The sequence below is a fragment of the Chinchilla lanigera genome, unplaced genomic scaffold (genome assembly GCF_000276665.1).
Source record: "Chinchilla lanigera isolate Chin_1 unplaced genomic scaffold, ChiLan1.0 scaffold00020, whole genome shotgun sequence".
NCBI lineage: Eukaryota > Metazoa > Chordata > Mammalia > Rodentia > Chinchillidae > Chinchilla > Chinchilla lanigera.
In genome coordinates, this window is record NW_004955421.1 from 29,985,490 (window position 1) to 30,003,919 (window position 18,430).

The 18,430-nt window shown below is 41.6% G+C and overlaps 1 protein-coding gene across 1 annotated transcript in view; it reads left to right on the forward strand.

Annotated features, from left to right (window-relative positions):
* Adarb2 (adenosine deaminase, RNA-specific, B2 (non-functional)) overlaps window positions 1-18,430 on the forward strand; it is a 322,725-nt gene that overhangs the window by 280,201 nt on the left and 24,094 nt on the right. Inside the window, exon 7 of the mRNA XM_013513649.1 lies at window positions 7,015-7,183. Within this exon, the coding sequence (XP_013369103.1) occupies window positions 7,015-7,183 (169 nt within the window). The remainder of the gene's footprint in view (window positions 1-7,014; window positions 7,184-18,430) is intronic.

An 18,430-nucleotide genomic window follows, 5' to 3' on the forward strand; every position in this document is an offset into this window, starting at 1 on the left:
TTTAAAAACTTACCACCAAAGAAAAGCCCAGGTCCTGATGGATTCATAGCTGAATTCTACAAGAAATTTATCGAAGATTTAATGCCAATTCTTCTCAAGCTCTTTAATGAAGTAGAAAGTGAAGCAATTCTCCCTAACTCATTCCTGGAGGAAAGTATTACCCTGATACCAAAACCAGAGAAAGACCCATCCCCAAAAAAAGAACTAGAGCCCAACTTCTCTAATGAATATAGATGTAAAAATTCTCAATAAAATATTAGCTAATAGAATGCAGCAAATCATCAAGAAGATTATATAGCATGACTAAGTGGGACTCATCCCAGAAATGCAGGGATGATTCAATACATGCAAATCAATAAATGTAATACACCGTATCAACAGACCCAAAGACAAAAATCACAAGATCATCTCAATAGATGCAGAAAAATGTTTTGACAAAATCCAACACTCACTCATGATAAAAACCCCACAGAAAATTGGAATAGATGGACTTTACCTCAGTTCTGGGAACATTAGGCAGAACAATTAGATGAGAGAGAAATAAAAGGAATAAGGATAGGAAAGGAAGAAGTGAAATTATCATTACTTGCAGATGACATGATAATCTATATAGAAGACCCCAAAAAGTCCAACAAAAGACCCACAGAATCAATAAACAAATTCAGTAGCATAGCTGGATACAAAATCAACACTCAAAAATCAATAGCATTACTATACACAAACAACAAACACACTGAGAGAGAAATTAGGAAAACCATACCTTTCACAATAGCACCCCAAAAACTACTTAGGAATCAATCTAACAGAGGAAGTAAAAGATCTATACAGTGAAAATTACAGTACTCTGAAAAAGGAGATGGAAGAGGATTTCAGAAAATGGAAAGATATTCCTTGCTCATGGATAGGAAGAACAAATATTGTGAAAATGACCATACTCTCAAAACTGTTATATAAATTCAATACAATCCCAACCAAATTACCATTAGTATATCTCACAGACCTAGAGAAAACATTTCCAAAGTTCATCTGGAACCAGAAGAGACCCAAAATAGTAAAGGTAATCTTGGGGAACAGAGGCAAAGCAAGTAGCATCACAATTATTGATTTGCAATTATACTATAAAGCTACTGTGATAAAATCAGCATGGTACCAGCAATAAAAACAGACCTGAGGATCAGTGTAATAGATTAAAAGACAAACACCCTTAGCCACCTTATCTTTGACAAAGGAGCCAAACATGTTCACTGGAGGAAAGATAGCCTCTTTAATAAATGATGCTGGAAAAACTGGCTCCCCACATGCCGAAGACGAAAACTAGGCCCATGTCTATCACCATGCACTAGAGTCAATATGGATCAAAGATCTCGTATTAAAACAGAAACACTAAATCTACTGGAGGAGAAAGTAGGCAGAAATCTTGAAGACATAGGGGTAGGCAGAGAGTTCGTGAACAAAAACCAAACTGCACAGGAAATGTTTCAAAGCTTCAGCAATTGGGATCTTGTCTTATTAAAAAGTTTTTGCACATCAAAGGAAATCACCAACAGAGTAAAAAGAAAACCCACAAATTGGGAAAAACTTTTAGCCAACCGTCCCTCAGACAAAGGACTTCTATCTAGAACATATTAAGAATTAAAGAAAAAAAAAACAGGCTCCAAAAATTCAAATACCCAATGCAAAAATGGGCATCTGAGATAAATACACACTTCTCAGATGAAGTAATACAAATGGCAAATAAATATACAAAAAAAATGTTCAATATCATTGATCATTTAAGAAATGTAAATTGAAACAACCAGAAATTAGGCAGGCATTTATTTCTTGCTGGCTTACTGGAGGGTCTTTGAAGAGAGGGCACATGGAATATAGATTGGAAAATTTATATTCCTCTCCTCACCCCAGAATGAATGGCTATTATCAAGAAACCAACCAATAACAAATGCTGGTAAGGCTGTGGGGAAAAGGGAACCCTTCTCCACTGCTGGTGGGACTGTAGATTGGTACAATCACTGTGGAAATCAGTGTGAAGACTCCTTAGAAAACTAGGGTTAGAGATGCCATTCAACCCAGCAATTCTCCTTCCAGGTATTTTTCCCAAAAAATTGAAAACATCATACCACACCAATATATGTGCACCCCTGTTTATAGCAGCGCAATTTGTGATAGTTAAATTTTGGAAACAACCCAAATCCCATCAAGTGAGGAATGGATAAAAAAGATGTGGTATTTTTACACAATGGAGTATTACTCAGCTATGAAAAAAGATACACTAGAGGTTTTATAGGTAAAAGGATGCAACTAGAGACCATACTCATAAATGAAACAAATCAGACCCACATGTGTAAATATTGTGTTGTCTCCCTAGCATAAGAAACTGAGCGAGTAAATAAAATCTGAAAAGTACAATGAATATTGTGAAAGGGAAAGAAACTGCTCAAAAGGAAAGAATGGCTGGGATGAGGGAAGGGAGAGAGGAAGGAAAGAAGGGAATATATATATATATATATATATATATATATATGCACAGGAGAGCTGGGATCGTTGTACTACCAGTTTCTGTTGGTTTATTGAGAGGAGCAGTTAATGTTTACTTGCTGATCAGTCCTGCATACCTGTATCTGTTAATCTCTTACATGCCTGTATCTGTTAATCTGAGCAACTACTTTGAAGATAAAAACATGTAATACAACAACCATTGTTAATTTCCTATCATCTTATTTTGAAATTCTGTATCATTTTTATTGTTTTTGTGTTGTTTTTTGTCTTTGTGTTACCTTGTTTCTGTTTTTGCCCTTTAAAGAAAATTTTTTAATGTAAAAGAAAAAAGAGAGCCTTCTCCAGACCCACGAGGACCATTTGCTTAGTGGTTCTGGAGCCTGAGCTAGAACACAGGCTGCTGTCCTTCACGTAAAAGAAGAGAATGAGCACCCAAGGCACTTCACCAACAACCTTATCGCAAATTTTTCTTCCTTATTATGGTTTTTAAGTAACCTGGTAAATGCAGCTCTTGTTTCCATTCTCCAAGAATTTAATAGATTAAATTTTCCAATCTATATTCCATGTGCCATGCCATGACAAATAGCAAAATTATGTTATATATTTATGTACAAATAAGTACCTAATATATTCATTCTAACCCAATTCCATTCATTGCATAAGTGGTCAGTTTAGGAGGCTGAACTAAAATCCCATAAGTTCAGGGAATCTAAAATGCATTCCTTAAATTTCTAGCTTCAGATTTTTGACTGAATTACAGAAACATGCAATATAGGATCATTTTATCAATTGTAAGATAATCAATATTAATGGTTTCATAAGTCAACATCATCACTATCATCATCATCAAATAAGGCAAAGATCACCTGCATGCCTAGTTGGTAAATATCGTACATGTTATTATTGCAGTAAATAGTGGGTTCCTTCACAGATATGCCTTGTGGGATACACCTTTGGAAGAGATTTTGAAGTTTTAAAGTTTATTTAGGGTTTAAAAGTATTTTCCTCCCTTCTCATATCATTGTGGTGGATTTAAAATTTTGTCTGGGGATTTGTTTACTCTTAGTTTTGGCTCTGTCTCTCTCCCCTATATCATCGTAGCAACTACACAGTGCTTTATAGATAAATCTTTAGTTACCTACGGAATGTATTTATTTGTCATTAATCACTATCTCCTTCTGATTCTGCCCTGAAAATAAAATATGCCCTTCAACAGTTTTATTAAGCATATTACTACACTAACTTACCATAACATCAATCCACCAAAAAACAGGAGTTTTAGGCTAATAAACACTATAATGATGAACCTGATAATCTGGATGACAGGAGGTGGACTAGAATGTGCTAACGGACTTGGGAGAATCCATACACACGTGGCAGTCAGAATTTTCACATTTCACAGTCCACTGTGTCAGGCACACTGCAGATTATTTAAATTCAATCCCTTGTAGTTGCTGGTTGGAGTGGCATTTCTTTCTACTTGAAGTGGCGTCTTCAGCTCCCTCCTGCCTCTTGTGATTAACTGAGACAGAGCCAGAGGAAAGAGTTCTGTGAGTTCCCCAGCACTCAGACCCAGCCTGGGGCTGCTCCAGCTCAGCAGGGAGTGTGCTGGAGAAGGCAGCCCGACACCTAACTCCTCCAGAAATACATGCTCTCAGGAGCGTCTCATGCACCTGGCTCTCAAGGCAAAATGAGATTAGTCTTAAAACTTTGGATTAACTCCTAGAAGCCAGTAGTTAATTCAAGCTAGATCCCCTTGCTGTCTTGCCCTTAACAGATGTTAATAGGCAACTTTAGAGACCTGAAAAATCACCAGTAGTTAAAGTGTTGGGAGACTATAAGGACATTATAATTAACAGAAATAGCAGGATGGCAAATCCTAGGTTTCCTGAGAAACTTCCTCCCAAAAGGAAAAGTCCTCAACATTGTGGTAACACTGTAGAAATGGAGGCATGCTGGTGCCCCTATTTCCAATGCTGCCTGCCACAAAGAGTTCCTACTGAGAAAGCCCCCACCCAGAGGGTGTAAAACTTCAGGTTAAATTCCAAGTTTTCTCAAACACTTTTTAGTTATAGGAACTATTTTGTGTTCAGCTTGTTCTCCCTAGCAAGCACCACTACCGTCACCTTTACCATTCTCTTATCATCGTTACCGCTGCCACCATCGTCCCTATCACCCTCTCCACCATCACCGTCACATGACACTTTCACCTCCATCCTCACTGTAATCATCGTGACCATCATCGTAGTCATCATTATCCTAAGCAGCAACAGCACCATCCCCTTTGTGACCAGTATCACCATCCTGCTCACCAGTGCCACCATGGACATCTGGTCAGTCATCACTGTCATCACCACCATGTTCATCTGGCTTCCAGTACCACTTTGAGTTGCAGAGCAGAGATTCTCACTCCTCCTTGGGGGGCAGGGCTGGGCATCCATTTCTTGTACCCTGTCCAGGTTGCATCTCTGTCTCTGACTGTCCCTTCATAGATGACTCACAGAGAAGTCCAAATTGGATCTCATAAAGTATTTAGTTGGTTGCAGAGTACAAAAAATATCTGTCTGAAACCTTCCAAACATTTGTTTTTCTGAGGAGTACAGCAATCTTTCTTCCCAAAATATAGCCCTTAGATACTTCAGCTCTTAGAATCAGGAAGAAAGTACAGTGGAAATTTTTCTGCTATCTATAGGAGAAAGTTCCCATAAAGACTCAAATGTCTGCTGCTGAGCCCTTCAATGAGAATAAATGAGGGGAGACTCCATGTATACAACTTCTAAAGCTTAAATACAAACCTTTTTAAAAATGTTTACAGGTGACTCCATAGCACACTGGATAGCACATTGGACTCCTAAAAATGTTTACTATTCATTCATGTTTATATATTTAAATGATAAGGTCATTATGCTTTTTATGGATAATTTATATGCAAAACAGTTAACCATTTCTCTAATATGTTATAATCCAAAATTCATTTATAAAAATTTTTTAAAGAAAGTAAAAACAAATTCAAATTTACTCTTCTTCATACTACTCCAAGTAAGTGTGGCATGCATGGTATGGCATACATGGGTAGATATGTGTGTACAGTGCTCTGAGGGAAAGAAGGACAACCCAGGGCACATGCAGAATGAGTAAAGACTCTTAATCTCATAATTTCTGGGCCTAGGAAAGTGCCTGCCTCGGGGCTGGGGATTTAGCTCAGCAGCACAGCACCTGCCTGGCAAGCACAAGGTCGTGAGTTCGATTCCCCGTACCAGGAAAAAAAAAAAAGGAAAGTGCCTGCCTCATATAGGCCCTCAGTAATGGGAAGAACTTGGGAAGAGCTGAAGGACTCCAAGCTGTATCAGCACTTTCACGTGTGCTGTCTCATCAACTCCTCAAGGCCTAGCAGGCAAGTGCTGTTACTACCACTCTTTTATTAAGAGGAAGAAACCACTTCACACTGAGTTTAAGTAACTTTCCAAGGTTGCACAGCTAGTAAATAATAGGACCAAGATTCAGATCTATACCACCATGCGCAGCAAATCCTACCCACCACCTCTTTCTTCATGGCCCTAAAGCTAGACATGAATGGTTTTACAATTTGTAAATGCAGAAAAAATGAAAAGAATAGCATAGTCATCCCTCAGTATCCACTAGGGTTTGATTCCAGGACCCTCTGTGGATACCAAGCCCACAGACGCTCAAGTCACATAAAACGGTGTAATGTTTGTTTATAACCTATGCATATCTTCCTATATGCTCTCACTCACCTCTAGATTACTTATAATACCTAGTATAATGTAAATATCATGTAAGTAGCTGTTATATGAGGTCTTTAAATTTTTAAAATTTATTACAATAAAAAACACATTGCAATTAATCTCCCTCAAAGTACTAAAAATTCCCCTTCTTCAAACACCTTTGTCCCACCATTCTTGTTGATGTGTTTTTCCTGTAATAAGTTCATTTAATGTAAACATCACCTTATTTTTCAATAGCCACCTGCATGTATTGTTCAGAGAAAACAGAAATAATTTTTTTCTAAATATGTTTGACCCTTGACTGGTGAATCCACAAGTGCAGAACTCATGGGTAGGGAGGGCAGACTATTTCATGACATGTGAAATTATATATGTAAATGCTGAAATGTGCATCCGTAAATTAAGGGCTAGGGGAACACAGTCAGGCCTATCATCAGTGCATCCCCGGTCGTTTTTGCAGGGCAGTGGCAGCATTGGGTGGTGGCGACAGAAACTGTCCGGCACACTTACTTTCAGAGATGCTACTTCTGTGAGCTTCCCAGGACAGGGGCACACACGGGCTGAGTGGCACTCCTGTAGTGCTCAGCTCTTAACCCTGACACTGCTGAAGCTAAGGAAATTCCCCAGTCTGCATTTCTTTCCATCCCCCGAGACCTTAGACGCCGTCTCAGTCTTGTTTCCCTCCTCGTTTCCCACTTCTCAAGCCCGTGGGCCCTTCCTGTCCCTGGACCAGCGTCCCTGCCACCTCTCACGGCCACCTCTTACTCCCCAGTGAGCAGCAGCAAGCACCTCGTCAGGAAGTTCCGAGGGCACCTGCGCACCAAGATCGAGTCTGGGGAAGGCACGGTTCCGGTACGGGGGCCCAGCACAGTCCAGACGTGGGACGGCATCCTGCTGGGGGAGCAGCTGGTCACCATGTCCTGCACAGACAAGATTGCCAGGTAAGAACCCACTTAGCTGTCCTCTTCAAATCCTACAGCAGGTTCGGTTCAACGCACATCTCAGCCGTGAGAAAAGTCAAAGAAACGCAGCATATCTTGTTAAGGGCCCGTGTGACAAGGCACGCACCTCCCTCCACCAGTCCTTCCACCTGCTGGAAGCAAAAACGCCCTAAAAGTTGGCATGGTGCTGCAGGCCTGTAATCCCAGCACTTTGGGAGGCTGAGCAAAAAGATCACAAGTTCAAATCTAGCCCAGGCAATTTAGAGAGACCCCATCTCAAAATTCAAATTCTTTTCAAAAATGGGCTGGGGATATAGCTCAGTAGAAAGGCCCTGGGTTTGATCCCCACTACAACAAAAAAGTAAGTGTCTGCAGAGAGCAAATACCTAGCAATTTCATGTTGCTACTGCAAACAAACAAAATCTATGGCTTGAACCCGCTGTCCTTGAATGGTCTGATCACTGTCCAGACTGACCACAGAATTAACTGAGAGGCAAAGGGCCTCTCCCCCGCCGGGCCTCTCACTTTGCTCTGAAGCGTGGCAGTCACGTACGGAAAGACACTGAACTTTAGCTGGCCATGATATCTCTCCCTTGCTATGGTAAAGATGTTTTCCTTTTAGAAGTTCTCAAAAGCTTCCATATGCTGGTCTGAGGAAGGGAAGCCTCAACCCAGCCCCTGGGTGAGCAGGAAGAGGGGCACTTTGCACAGGGGGTATCCCAGCCCCTCACAGAGCTCCTGCTAGTCAGTGAACAGCCCCAAGAATGGCATGCACCCCCTGCCATCCCTGCCTCATTCTGATGCCCTAGATCAGCTCCCTCTACCCCCATCCTCCGTGCTGATGCCCCAAAGATGTTGTCCCCATTTTAGGAACATTTCCATAAATGCAGTTTGGAAAATAATCATAAGGCACACTTTGAGGTATGGGGCACAGAAGCGTGAGTTTGCCTGAAAAAACCCATGAAGTCCCCAAAGCCATGCAATAATGAGAAAGATAAAGTGGTCATAGAAATCCTGGGTTAGGAGTGAATCAGATCTCTTAGAAACTGTTAAGTGTTAGATTCCATAGTTGATAGCCCAAGTAAAAACAGAGTATTCTACTCTATAGGTGTGGTTTCTAAGCAAGGGTATGCGATCAAATTCCTATAGCATATCTGCTCCTAAAACCTTCTCCATGAACATGTTGGTGGCTGAAGCTAGTCGAAGAAGAGGAGGTTGATCACATAGGATGTGAAGGGGACAGAGGTTGGGGAGGAGAGAAGAAAACTGAAATCCGAGCAAAGCCAAGCATATCACCTAAGGCAAATGTGTACTAAGACAAGTAGCATCTTGCACCCATGAGCTTTCTGCCACCGCTGCATGATTTGGTGGGTGGGGGCAAGGCAAGCCCCACAACCCGCAGCTGAAATACAGCCTCCCAGAGCTTCCCCAGCACACAAACTCTGTCTCCAGTATCTATGCAGCACAGGACATATCTTATGTGCTCAATAAGTATTTGTGAACCAGCTGAATGAGACTACCTATTAAAACCCATGGAATGGGCCCATTCACTGCCTTTCACTGTGGAGAGCAGAGCACAAAGTCTGAAGAATGAGAGAAGTAAATTGCACGAAGGTCAAAGGTGGGGACATCAGGCAATGCTGAGAAGTGCACAGCCAAGGACAGAGGCCAGCAGGCCAGGTCCCAGCAGGGAAGAGGACAGAGTCCAGACTTCCACCCTCTGCCCTAGCCTCAGGACCCTCCTGTACGAGGCTTCTGTGGCCACAGGACAGATAAAACGTCAACCTCTGAGAACAGTGATTCCGGAATCTCACGGGAAATTACCGAATGGCTACAGGAAAAATAGTGCCATTTGCTTCCCCTGCTTTGATTGGCCCTGGCTCAGCAGAGGAAGGAGATGGCCTAATGACAATAAATCAAAGCACTGATTTCTGTATCAAAGGGAACAGGCTGTAGTCATCAAAGAGCTCATCTTTCAGAGGAAAATGTACTCCTCCTTTGTAATACTTCTATCTATTCATGGAGTAAAAGAAAAAAAGCCACAATTTTCACTTTAGCAGAAATTCTCTAGGTGCCCTAAAATGGCAGTGGGTTTCTAAATTAACTCTCAGACTTCCCAGGAAAATGAAGTAAATTAGTGCTCCAGAAATGAAATTTGGTTTTCTCTGGGATCTTAAACATCAATAAACAGTAAATTAAACAGGGGCTACAAACTGCACTGGATTGGTTGTGGGCAGGTCTATCGATGGTAATGCTGTAGCTCAAAACCCAGGCTTTTCTCTTCTTAATAAAATCTCCTTGAAAAATAAAGATCTGCGTTGCCTCCCCTCTAGAGATTTTTAAACAGTGTCCTGCATGAAGAAAGATTCTACACTCTTTTTGAAATGGAGAGTAAAAGTTTGAGGAAATTTTCCTGGCCTGTCCCTGGCTGGCTAATGTGAGAACTCCTGCTGAAATTGCCCAGGAGTTAAGACACAAGGGCCAGATGGTCACAACTCAGTATTATGTCATCTCTTCCCATTCATTTAGTCTCTTTTCCCTAAAGCTGGTGACCAGGAGGTGGAGACTGATCAGAGGGGCGTGATGGAGGGAACAGGGTGCGTGCTGAGCCCTGAAGATACCCCCTCACCCCCTCATTCCATCCCCTCAGGGCCCACCTCCCCCATCCCAGCTTCCTATTTCTATGTTTCCTTGTCTCTTCTCATTCATTCTTTTACTTTCTCTGACGCTGTCATTCCCTCTCCCTCTCTGACTCTCCTTGTCTCTATTTCTCCGCCTGTCTCTCTCCTCCATCTCTCACTCTTTCTGTCTCTACATTTTTCTATCTCTGTCTGTGTCTCTATCTCTCCATCTCTCTGTCTCTGTCTCTCTCTGTCTTCTCTTTCTCTCTCTCTCACTCTCTCTCTCTGTTCCTTTCTCCCTTTCTTTTCCTCTGTCTCTTTCCCCTGCTCCCAATCTCTCCCTCTTCCTTCTCCCTGGCCAAGCCCATCTCACCTTCACCCCACTCAAAGTCCCTGAAGGAGAAGTGTGTCCAAGGCTCACTACTTACTGTCTCTCTGCCTCTGCCCCCTACGTGCCCAATGTACCCTCATTCACTGCCCACAATAGCATCATCCTCCTCAGGTCCTGCCCTCATCACCCACCCAATCTCCTGCATCAAAACTGCAGGGATTCTTCTCCCTGATGCTGTCTGCTCTGCGTCTGAGCTCTGACCTTCAAAGGATCTTTAGTGCAATAGATTTGCATGGTATTTGTCACAGTGAGATGCACATGATGGCCTCTGATAAACACTGCCTGTTGGTAATGATGATGAAGACAGGGCAATGGTGACTATGACAATGACAGAAATAATGCCACCAGCTTTGAACAGTCCAGTCTAGGTCAAACAAAAACAATTGGCATCTAAACACATCCTTTGGCATGAAGGTCCTTGCACATCCACCACAGCCAAACCCTGAGCATAAGGATGTTGGAGCTAAGCAGGAGCTACTTCAGAACAGAGGCACATTTGCCATTTTTGAGCGGGAGCATGTGTTATGCTAATGATTCAAGACCATAAGCATCTGTAACATGCATTGTTTATACAAAGGCTTCACAAAGATACCATATGATAATGTGTGTGTTCATCTTCTTCCTACCCTGTACAAAAATAAAAATTCAACCTAAGATTTAAATAACATTTATAACGAAGGATCTTTGTTCACAAATACAAGTGGAACATTAGTCTAACACAACTAATTGATGACGCTCCAGGCTCTTTGAGGACACAAAGACATGGGAGTCATGGTGCATAAAATGGGGAAGACACACTTGGCTATGTAAATTGATACACTTTACCCAGGGATATACTGTAGCCAGTGCAACAGCAAGCATGCAGAAAACAACCAGCCTTAGAAAGCTGACTGTTAAATTGTCAGGCAATTTTAAAAGTCAATTATTAACATAATCATCAGTAAAAATTAACTACATATACTTTAAACTAAATAAATTATATTAAAGCAAAGGTAATAAATACTTAACAGCCACCACTTCCAGATTATCTTACTAACATCTACAGTCTTGAAATTACTTATTTCACGGGTGTTTATGGGGGATACTGTGAAGTGGGGCACTACTGCCAGAGTGCCTTTACCCCCCAAGTCTGTCCTCAGCAACCGCACACGGGCGGCTGGAAACTGACCACAATAACGGTACTCATGCCATGGAAGCCCACAACAGCTACAGCTGCAAGCTTTGCTGTCTGCAGTCTACATCTGTGTATCAGGAGAAACATATGCGAGCAAACTCAAGTCTAGAAATAGCATATCTGAGATTGACTGTGTGGTCTGCAGGCCTTCATTCCTCCTTTAAATCTATCCTCCACCAAACTAAGCTTCTTGTGAACAAAGCCCATGTCTTATTCTGTATAACAAGCACAGTTTGTGCCTGCATATAACAGGCACCATGAGTGTTGATTTGGTTTGGTTTGGTTTTTGGTACAGAGATTGAACTCAAGGCCTCTGCACTGAGCTACTTCCCTAGCCCCTTTTTTATGTTTTATTTTGAAATAAGGTCTCACTAAGTTGCTAATTTGCACAGGTTGAGCTCAAACTTCCGATCCTCCTGCTTTAGCCTCCCAGAGGGCTAGAATTTCATGAGTGTTTATGGGATAAACTGACAGGTGGAGGAGGAAGACAATGACAGAAGGAAACTGTAAGAGACTGAGTCATCACTTACAGAATATGGCTGTAAATCCCCTCCTAGCGATGCCTGTGCTGCTTCCCAAGCTAAAATGGTTAACACAGAATAGAAACACGGCCTGGGATAGTGTGTACTAACCCCGGCATTGCCCTTGTCACTTACTGAGCCAACTCATCTGTCAGTCGATGAACACCACCAAGACCTGCACTAAGGAGATTCACATTTTGGGGAGGCCCTAGGAGAAGGGATGGGATTGGTTCTAGCTCTCAAGTCATTTTATTCTTTAAGGCACGTCCCTAAGACTTCTTGACATACACACCCCTCCCTCATGATACAAAGTGGGGTGCACAGTGTCAGTACCAGGAAATATCCACTGGCAAAGTAAATGAAACACACTCTTTCATCATAACCATGATTTAAAGAAAAATAGACAGATGCAACATCAATGAATATGGTGCAGAAGTTAAAATTTCAAAATATTATAATCTTTCCACCAATCTACAAGTTATTTGTGCCACCCATAAATTTTAGGAATGTCTCTATAATTGACTAAACCTACTGATTTTTTTCCAACAAAATAAGAGTCTTATCTCAAATGATGCTTGGAATCCAGCCATATATAGTTAGTAATTTAAAAATTTCTCTATTTGTAGATTTAGTTCTGTTTGAACAGCCATGAAAGAAATGTTCTGTGGACTTTTCTCATCCTCTATTTCATATGAATTTTATGTATTAAAATAAAAATAAATGAATAAAGCTGTATTTCTAATTAAAGTAGGGAAATTATATCCACCAGACAAATCTGTAATTCTCTGCAAATTTCCTGCTATCAATGAAAATGAGCTGGAGCCCACTGTATCCAAAGATATAGCACAGCTACAGTAATTCCCAACCTACAGGTTAAAAGTAATGTGCCAGTCTCACCTTTTTAGATCAATAATACCTAGGAAATAATATCCCTAGGTAACACCAGGGATTCTTCTGAGTATTCTATTTACAACAGTTTATTTCATTTTGCAATGTCAATGATAAGATCAGTTTACAGGAAAATATGAAAACTGTTATAGAAAGCTTAAAATATTTTACAATGGTTTATAACAAGCCATAAAACATTGCAAAGAAAAATTTTCTCCCATTTGCTTACACATCATCTAATCTTCTGAGAAATTCTTCCCTCTGCCTCTGTACACGGACTTTGGACTTACCTAGAATTCCTGTGGTTACTGTTATTCAGCCTGAAGGGAGAAAGACTGTCAAAGGAGAGCAGCAAAGGCTCCAACTTCAGGCCGCATCTAATGGTCCCAATTTCTCATAAAGAGATAAGAACTTCACTGAAGTAGACCAGTCTCTTTGATAACCACTGTCATGATTCTTTTTCATGAAACCTTGTATGTCTTTGGGAATCATTTAATGAGTTAATATCTCTCCAATATAAATAAGTCAGCCCATGTGCTGGGAGTGGAAGGTTCTTGTCCACTTCCCTCCCTTCATATGAAATTTTCCTCCCCATTCATAAAAACCTGGAGCTAGCACCAAGCTATGTTGTTCCATCTGAACCTCTGTTCTACCTTGTAAGGGACCCATGTTCAGCTGCACATGGGCCTAGACACCAGGGCCATGGCAGGAGACCCCTCTCCTGCCTCTGCCCTGAAATACCAGCATGGGCCACTCATCAGATTCACTGGCCTCTGGAAAAGAAGGATAAGGACTGTTTTCATGCAAAAAGAATTTCATGTTTCAGGTTTACACCTTATCTCCCCTGAAAGATCACACCCTCCCAGACAGCAAGAAATAGGCCCTCTTCCCAGGCTCTCAGAACAGTGTCTGCACATTTTAGGAGCTTGGCTAGCACACTGATTTGAGCTATAAAGATACACTGAAAAGACACCAGGTACTTCCAGTTCACCAAGACCAGCCTGGTAGCAATGGGTAGAGGTGCAGCTGTGAATTCAGTTAGCCATCTGAGAACAGGAAAGGTTTCCTAACAGGAAAACACATGGATCTGGAGCCTCCTTTTCCAGGGAAGACTGCGGCTCCTTAAGGAGAGAGCCTACATTTGCTGATCACTGATGATTATCAGGATGGGCAGAAAAAGAAAAGGAGATCAGATCCCCAAAAGAAAATGACAGAAAGGTGAACCAGAAACCCAGACCAAGGACAAACCACTGCATTAGATGTGCCAGAATCACAGCTGGTCCAGAGGCTAGGAACTCCGGGTAACCTAGTCCTTCTCTGTGACAACATCTCCCACAACAGGGGATGTCCCAGAGCTTGGAGAACAGAGCTTCCCATGGCCAGGCACTGTGGAGAGCATGCACCTGGGCAAGACACCATGAACACAAAAGAGGCTACACTTGCAGTTTCATCTTTCAGTGTTTACTATTTTTCTCAAAGCACCTGGTGTGGTGATTCAAGGTGACTCTGGAAGGTAACAGGGCAGATGCTATTAAATCAGTGTGGTTGTTACTAACCTTATTTCCCAGAAAGGGAGTTAAGGTTCAGAGAAATGAGTGCAATAGCCTTGAGTTTGCATCACTTTAGCAAGAAGAATACAGCCTCTCATCTCTTGTCTTGCACAAGCACCTGGTCCTCTCCACACACGAGTCCCCAGATTGTCAGACTCCATCATAAATGCCTCAGTGGAAACTCAGACATCCCCTGGGAGTCTGCTTTCTTGAACTCTCCATTAAGAACACACAATTCTCTTTCTAAAGCACGTAGCTGTGCCTGAGTGAGGTCGCACTGTCCCTTAGAGACAGCTTTGCAGTGGGGGTTGGAGGTGCTCTACTTGACACTGTCTGAAGTTGGAAAGCCCACAACTGGACAAATTAAATACAGGAAGAGGGTTCTGGACGTCAAGAGCTCTTTACTTTCCCTTTGATGGAAGAAAGATACCCCTAAAGCCTGAAGTGGAAATATTCCTGCTAATTTTTCTCCTTCAAATATATTTTTTTTTCTTCAAATGTAATTTTGAACACAGCAGAAAATCAGATTCCTTTTGTTTAGAATGCAGTCACCAAAAGTACAAGGAAAATTCTTGGGTTATGAAAGTCTTTTGAAAGTAAAGCTTCCTTTCTAGATTTTTTTCAGTGCAAAAAAAAAAATTTTAGTCAAAACCTTAGGCTAAATACCATCTTAAAGGTAAAAGCAGTTCAAATGTTCCAGGTGGGGAGAATTCACCCCCTTGCAGGTGAACTGGTTTTGAATAGAAACAAAACCTACTTTCTATCGCCACCAGCCATACTAAATACACCTGCAGCAGTATTTTTTTAAAAAGAAACATTCCCCCATGTAGAAGAGGAAGAATCAGTTAAGAAAGGATCAAGAAATTACCTATCCTAGCCCTACTGCTGAAAAAAAGAGCTCATGGTTAGCAGTGTCCTCCATTTTAGGGTTCCCCTCATTAAAAAGTAAAACACAATAAAGGTTTTTTAAGTGAAAAGAAGGAAAGAAATAGCAGGCACTATCCCAACAGTCATGGAAACTAGCACCTAATTGTTGCTAAATTTCCATTAACCTTTTTTCTTAAACATATAGTTTTTTCCTGTTGTTGGGATTTTGCTGCATATGCCAGTTCACTTACAAGTTTCTGTGTAACACTAAAGCCATAACTTTTTTCCAAAGTAACGAGCACTTCAGCATATGCATGATGTTATATCTAATCATCATGCGATCAGCTGGCTAGTTCTCTGTTGCTGGATGTCTAGGGTGTTTCCAAATAATTGCTACTGTGAATAATGTTCCCAATAATACTTTTGTACTAAAGCTTCTTTTCCTAATCTCAGAGTTCCTATGTAGCACTTGCTCCTTAAAGTGAAGTTGCGTTGAAGCCACCCACAGTAGAGGGTGAACAGTAGCTTCTCATAAACATTGCACAAGATGGAATTACCTCAGGTGGGAGGGCTGAATGGTGTCCTCACAGATAGGAACAGGCCTATTTTCCAAGAACCTGCAAATTTCAACCTCCTAAGTTAATGACTGAGAGCACAGATCCTTCTAAAAGGGAAGCAGAGGAAGTTTGGAGATAGGCCCAGGAGAACACACAGAGAGTAGGCTATGTGAAAACAGAGGCAAAAATTAGAGTTGTGTGACTACAAACCGAGGAATGCCAGCAGCCATCAACACCTAAAAGGGGAGGAAGGGTCCTCCCTGGAACCTTCAGAGGAAGCACAACCCTGCCAACACCTAGATTTTGGACTTTAGGCTTCTAGAACCATGAGAACATGGTCCTCTTGTTCCAAACACCCTATTTGAGATAGTTTTCTTTGGCAGCTTTAGGAAACTAAAACAGCATGTGAAATAAATTACCCATTTTAGCTTCAATCCTCAGAAAACCATGGAACCAGGTAAAATCTGTCCCCAAAATCCCACCACTAATACTATCCTTGAAGATTGAATGAAAACTACAGAAAATGGGTTGTTTAATCATGTAAAGGAAAACTGATGCTCAAAAACACAGGTTAAGTTTGAGTAGCATACAACTGACCACCTGCTCCTCCATGAAATAAGAGACAGACAATGGCAAGTTCTGTTGTCACGTCCAACGTTCCTGCAAATGTGGCCAGTTCTCCTGGCCCTGAGAATCAAGTCTATACTCTCCAAAAGAGGGAGAAGCCACAGCCTCCTTAAAGAAGCTAGAAATCCAGAGGGGTGTTTTTTTCTTTTGTCTGCAAGTAGCAAAAGTTGAGTGGCATATAAAAATCCAAATCTTCTGGAACTAATGCTCCTTTAGATATGGTTTCTAATTTTAAGTACCTAAGCTTGATTATTGATCACAGTGTGTCTTTAAATGAACAGATTAAAACTTTCTCCATAAAAATGAACTGTAAAAAATGATAGCTGCTCTCTGGAGGATAAGGCACTGTCTGATTCCTAAACTTAGATTCCGACTGTGAAGAGCAACCTCTCCTTCCAGGTAGAGAGATCTGCTGCTTAATATCCTCTCAGTCTAAGTCTCCTTCCCCTCTTTTCTGCGCCCACCTGTGGAAAAAAATTCTGCCACCTTTTCCTCCTTGATTAATTGGCAAGTATCTTATCTTTAAAGTGTTACCAACATCAAATGAGGATGTCATTCTTTTTTTCATCTCACAATATAGTTCCTTTTAAAACAAGCGCTCCTTATAAACATTAAACCCTAAATTTTCAGAATTTGGTTTAAAAAGCTTTTATACCAAACTTTAGAACAGATTGCATGGCGATTTTTATTTTATTCTTCTAAGCAAATTTTATACAATCTCATGATAAAAATAGGAAGTGATCTAATCAGTCACACTTATCAAACATAAAAGAAGTAACAACAAATCAAGAACCTTGCTGCACCTGCCTCTTCTGTCACTACTTCAACTCCTGTGCGAAGTGGGCAGAGTGACCAGGTTGTCACCAGTTTGCAGCTCAACCCTGGAGACTCTGCTCAGATATATAGAAACAGCAAAGGGCTGAAGAGCACATTCTGAAAACTAAAACCAAAAATCCAGATCAGTGAGCATGAGAAACCGTGAACATGAAAACAAGACTGTGGGCTAAGCCTTGATCTAGGACCACTCTGCAGATGCTTCACAGGCTGCATCCCATACAGGGAAGGGTTCTGGAGCAGTGGCCAGTGTCCTAACTGGATTGTGGAAAGCACCAGGGTGGTCAGGAGAGCAAGGCAGCTGCACAGGAGAAGGACACACAGGAAGTCAGGAGAGCCGTACTGAGCACCTGTGACTGAGCAGGACAGTCCATGGAGCCACTGGGAAGACACAGGTGGCACATGCCACAGGTGGTCAGGCAGACTATGGCACCATCATAAATGTTTCCTTTACATGAATATACCTTGATTTATTTACCCAGTGAACTATTAAGAGGTGCCTAGATTACTTCCAGTTTTTTGCTTTGTCTTGTTTTGTTTGCTTTGCAATTGCAAATGATCCTTTAATGACAACCGTTACTACATATATGCTGGCATTTTACTGAGAGTATATCCACACAGTGAATTCCTAGTGGTGACATTATTCAATCAAAGGACTATCAGACTTTGCGTGTGCTTACAAAAGCCAAAGGAAAGTTATTAATTGAATGGAATGGACTAGGCCTCTGGCTTGGCATTATTACCTGTTTTTGTAAAGGAGGTGGGAGGAAAAAGGTGTAAGATTGGGGCTAAGGGTACAACAGGAGGAGTGCATCCCCCCCCCCAGACTGTTGCTCAAAGCAGCAAGAGGCAGTCCAGGATGACCCAGCTGGTCAAGGTCTGGACTTGGATTTGACCTGAACTTTTTGACTCCAAAATCATGTTAACTACTCTGTTGCAGGAGTTCTCAGCCCTGACTTTCACTAGAACCATGTGGGGAGCATTAAGAAAGCTGGTGGTCAGGATGACCCCAAGCAATTATGTCAGAGTGTTTATGGGGACCTAGGCAAAATGACGATCTCAGATTGCCAGAAGATCTTGTATGAAGGCCTAGTTGAACAGCATGATTGTATTACAGTGCCTGAGTACCATCTCTGTAGACTGAACACAGGATCCTCACCATCCCTGCTGCCACTCACTGTGGACTTCACAGGCATTGGGTTAGGGTTAGGCTTAGG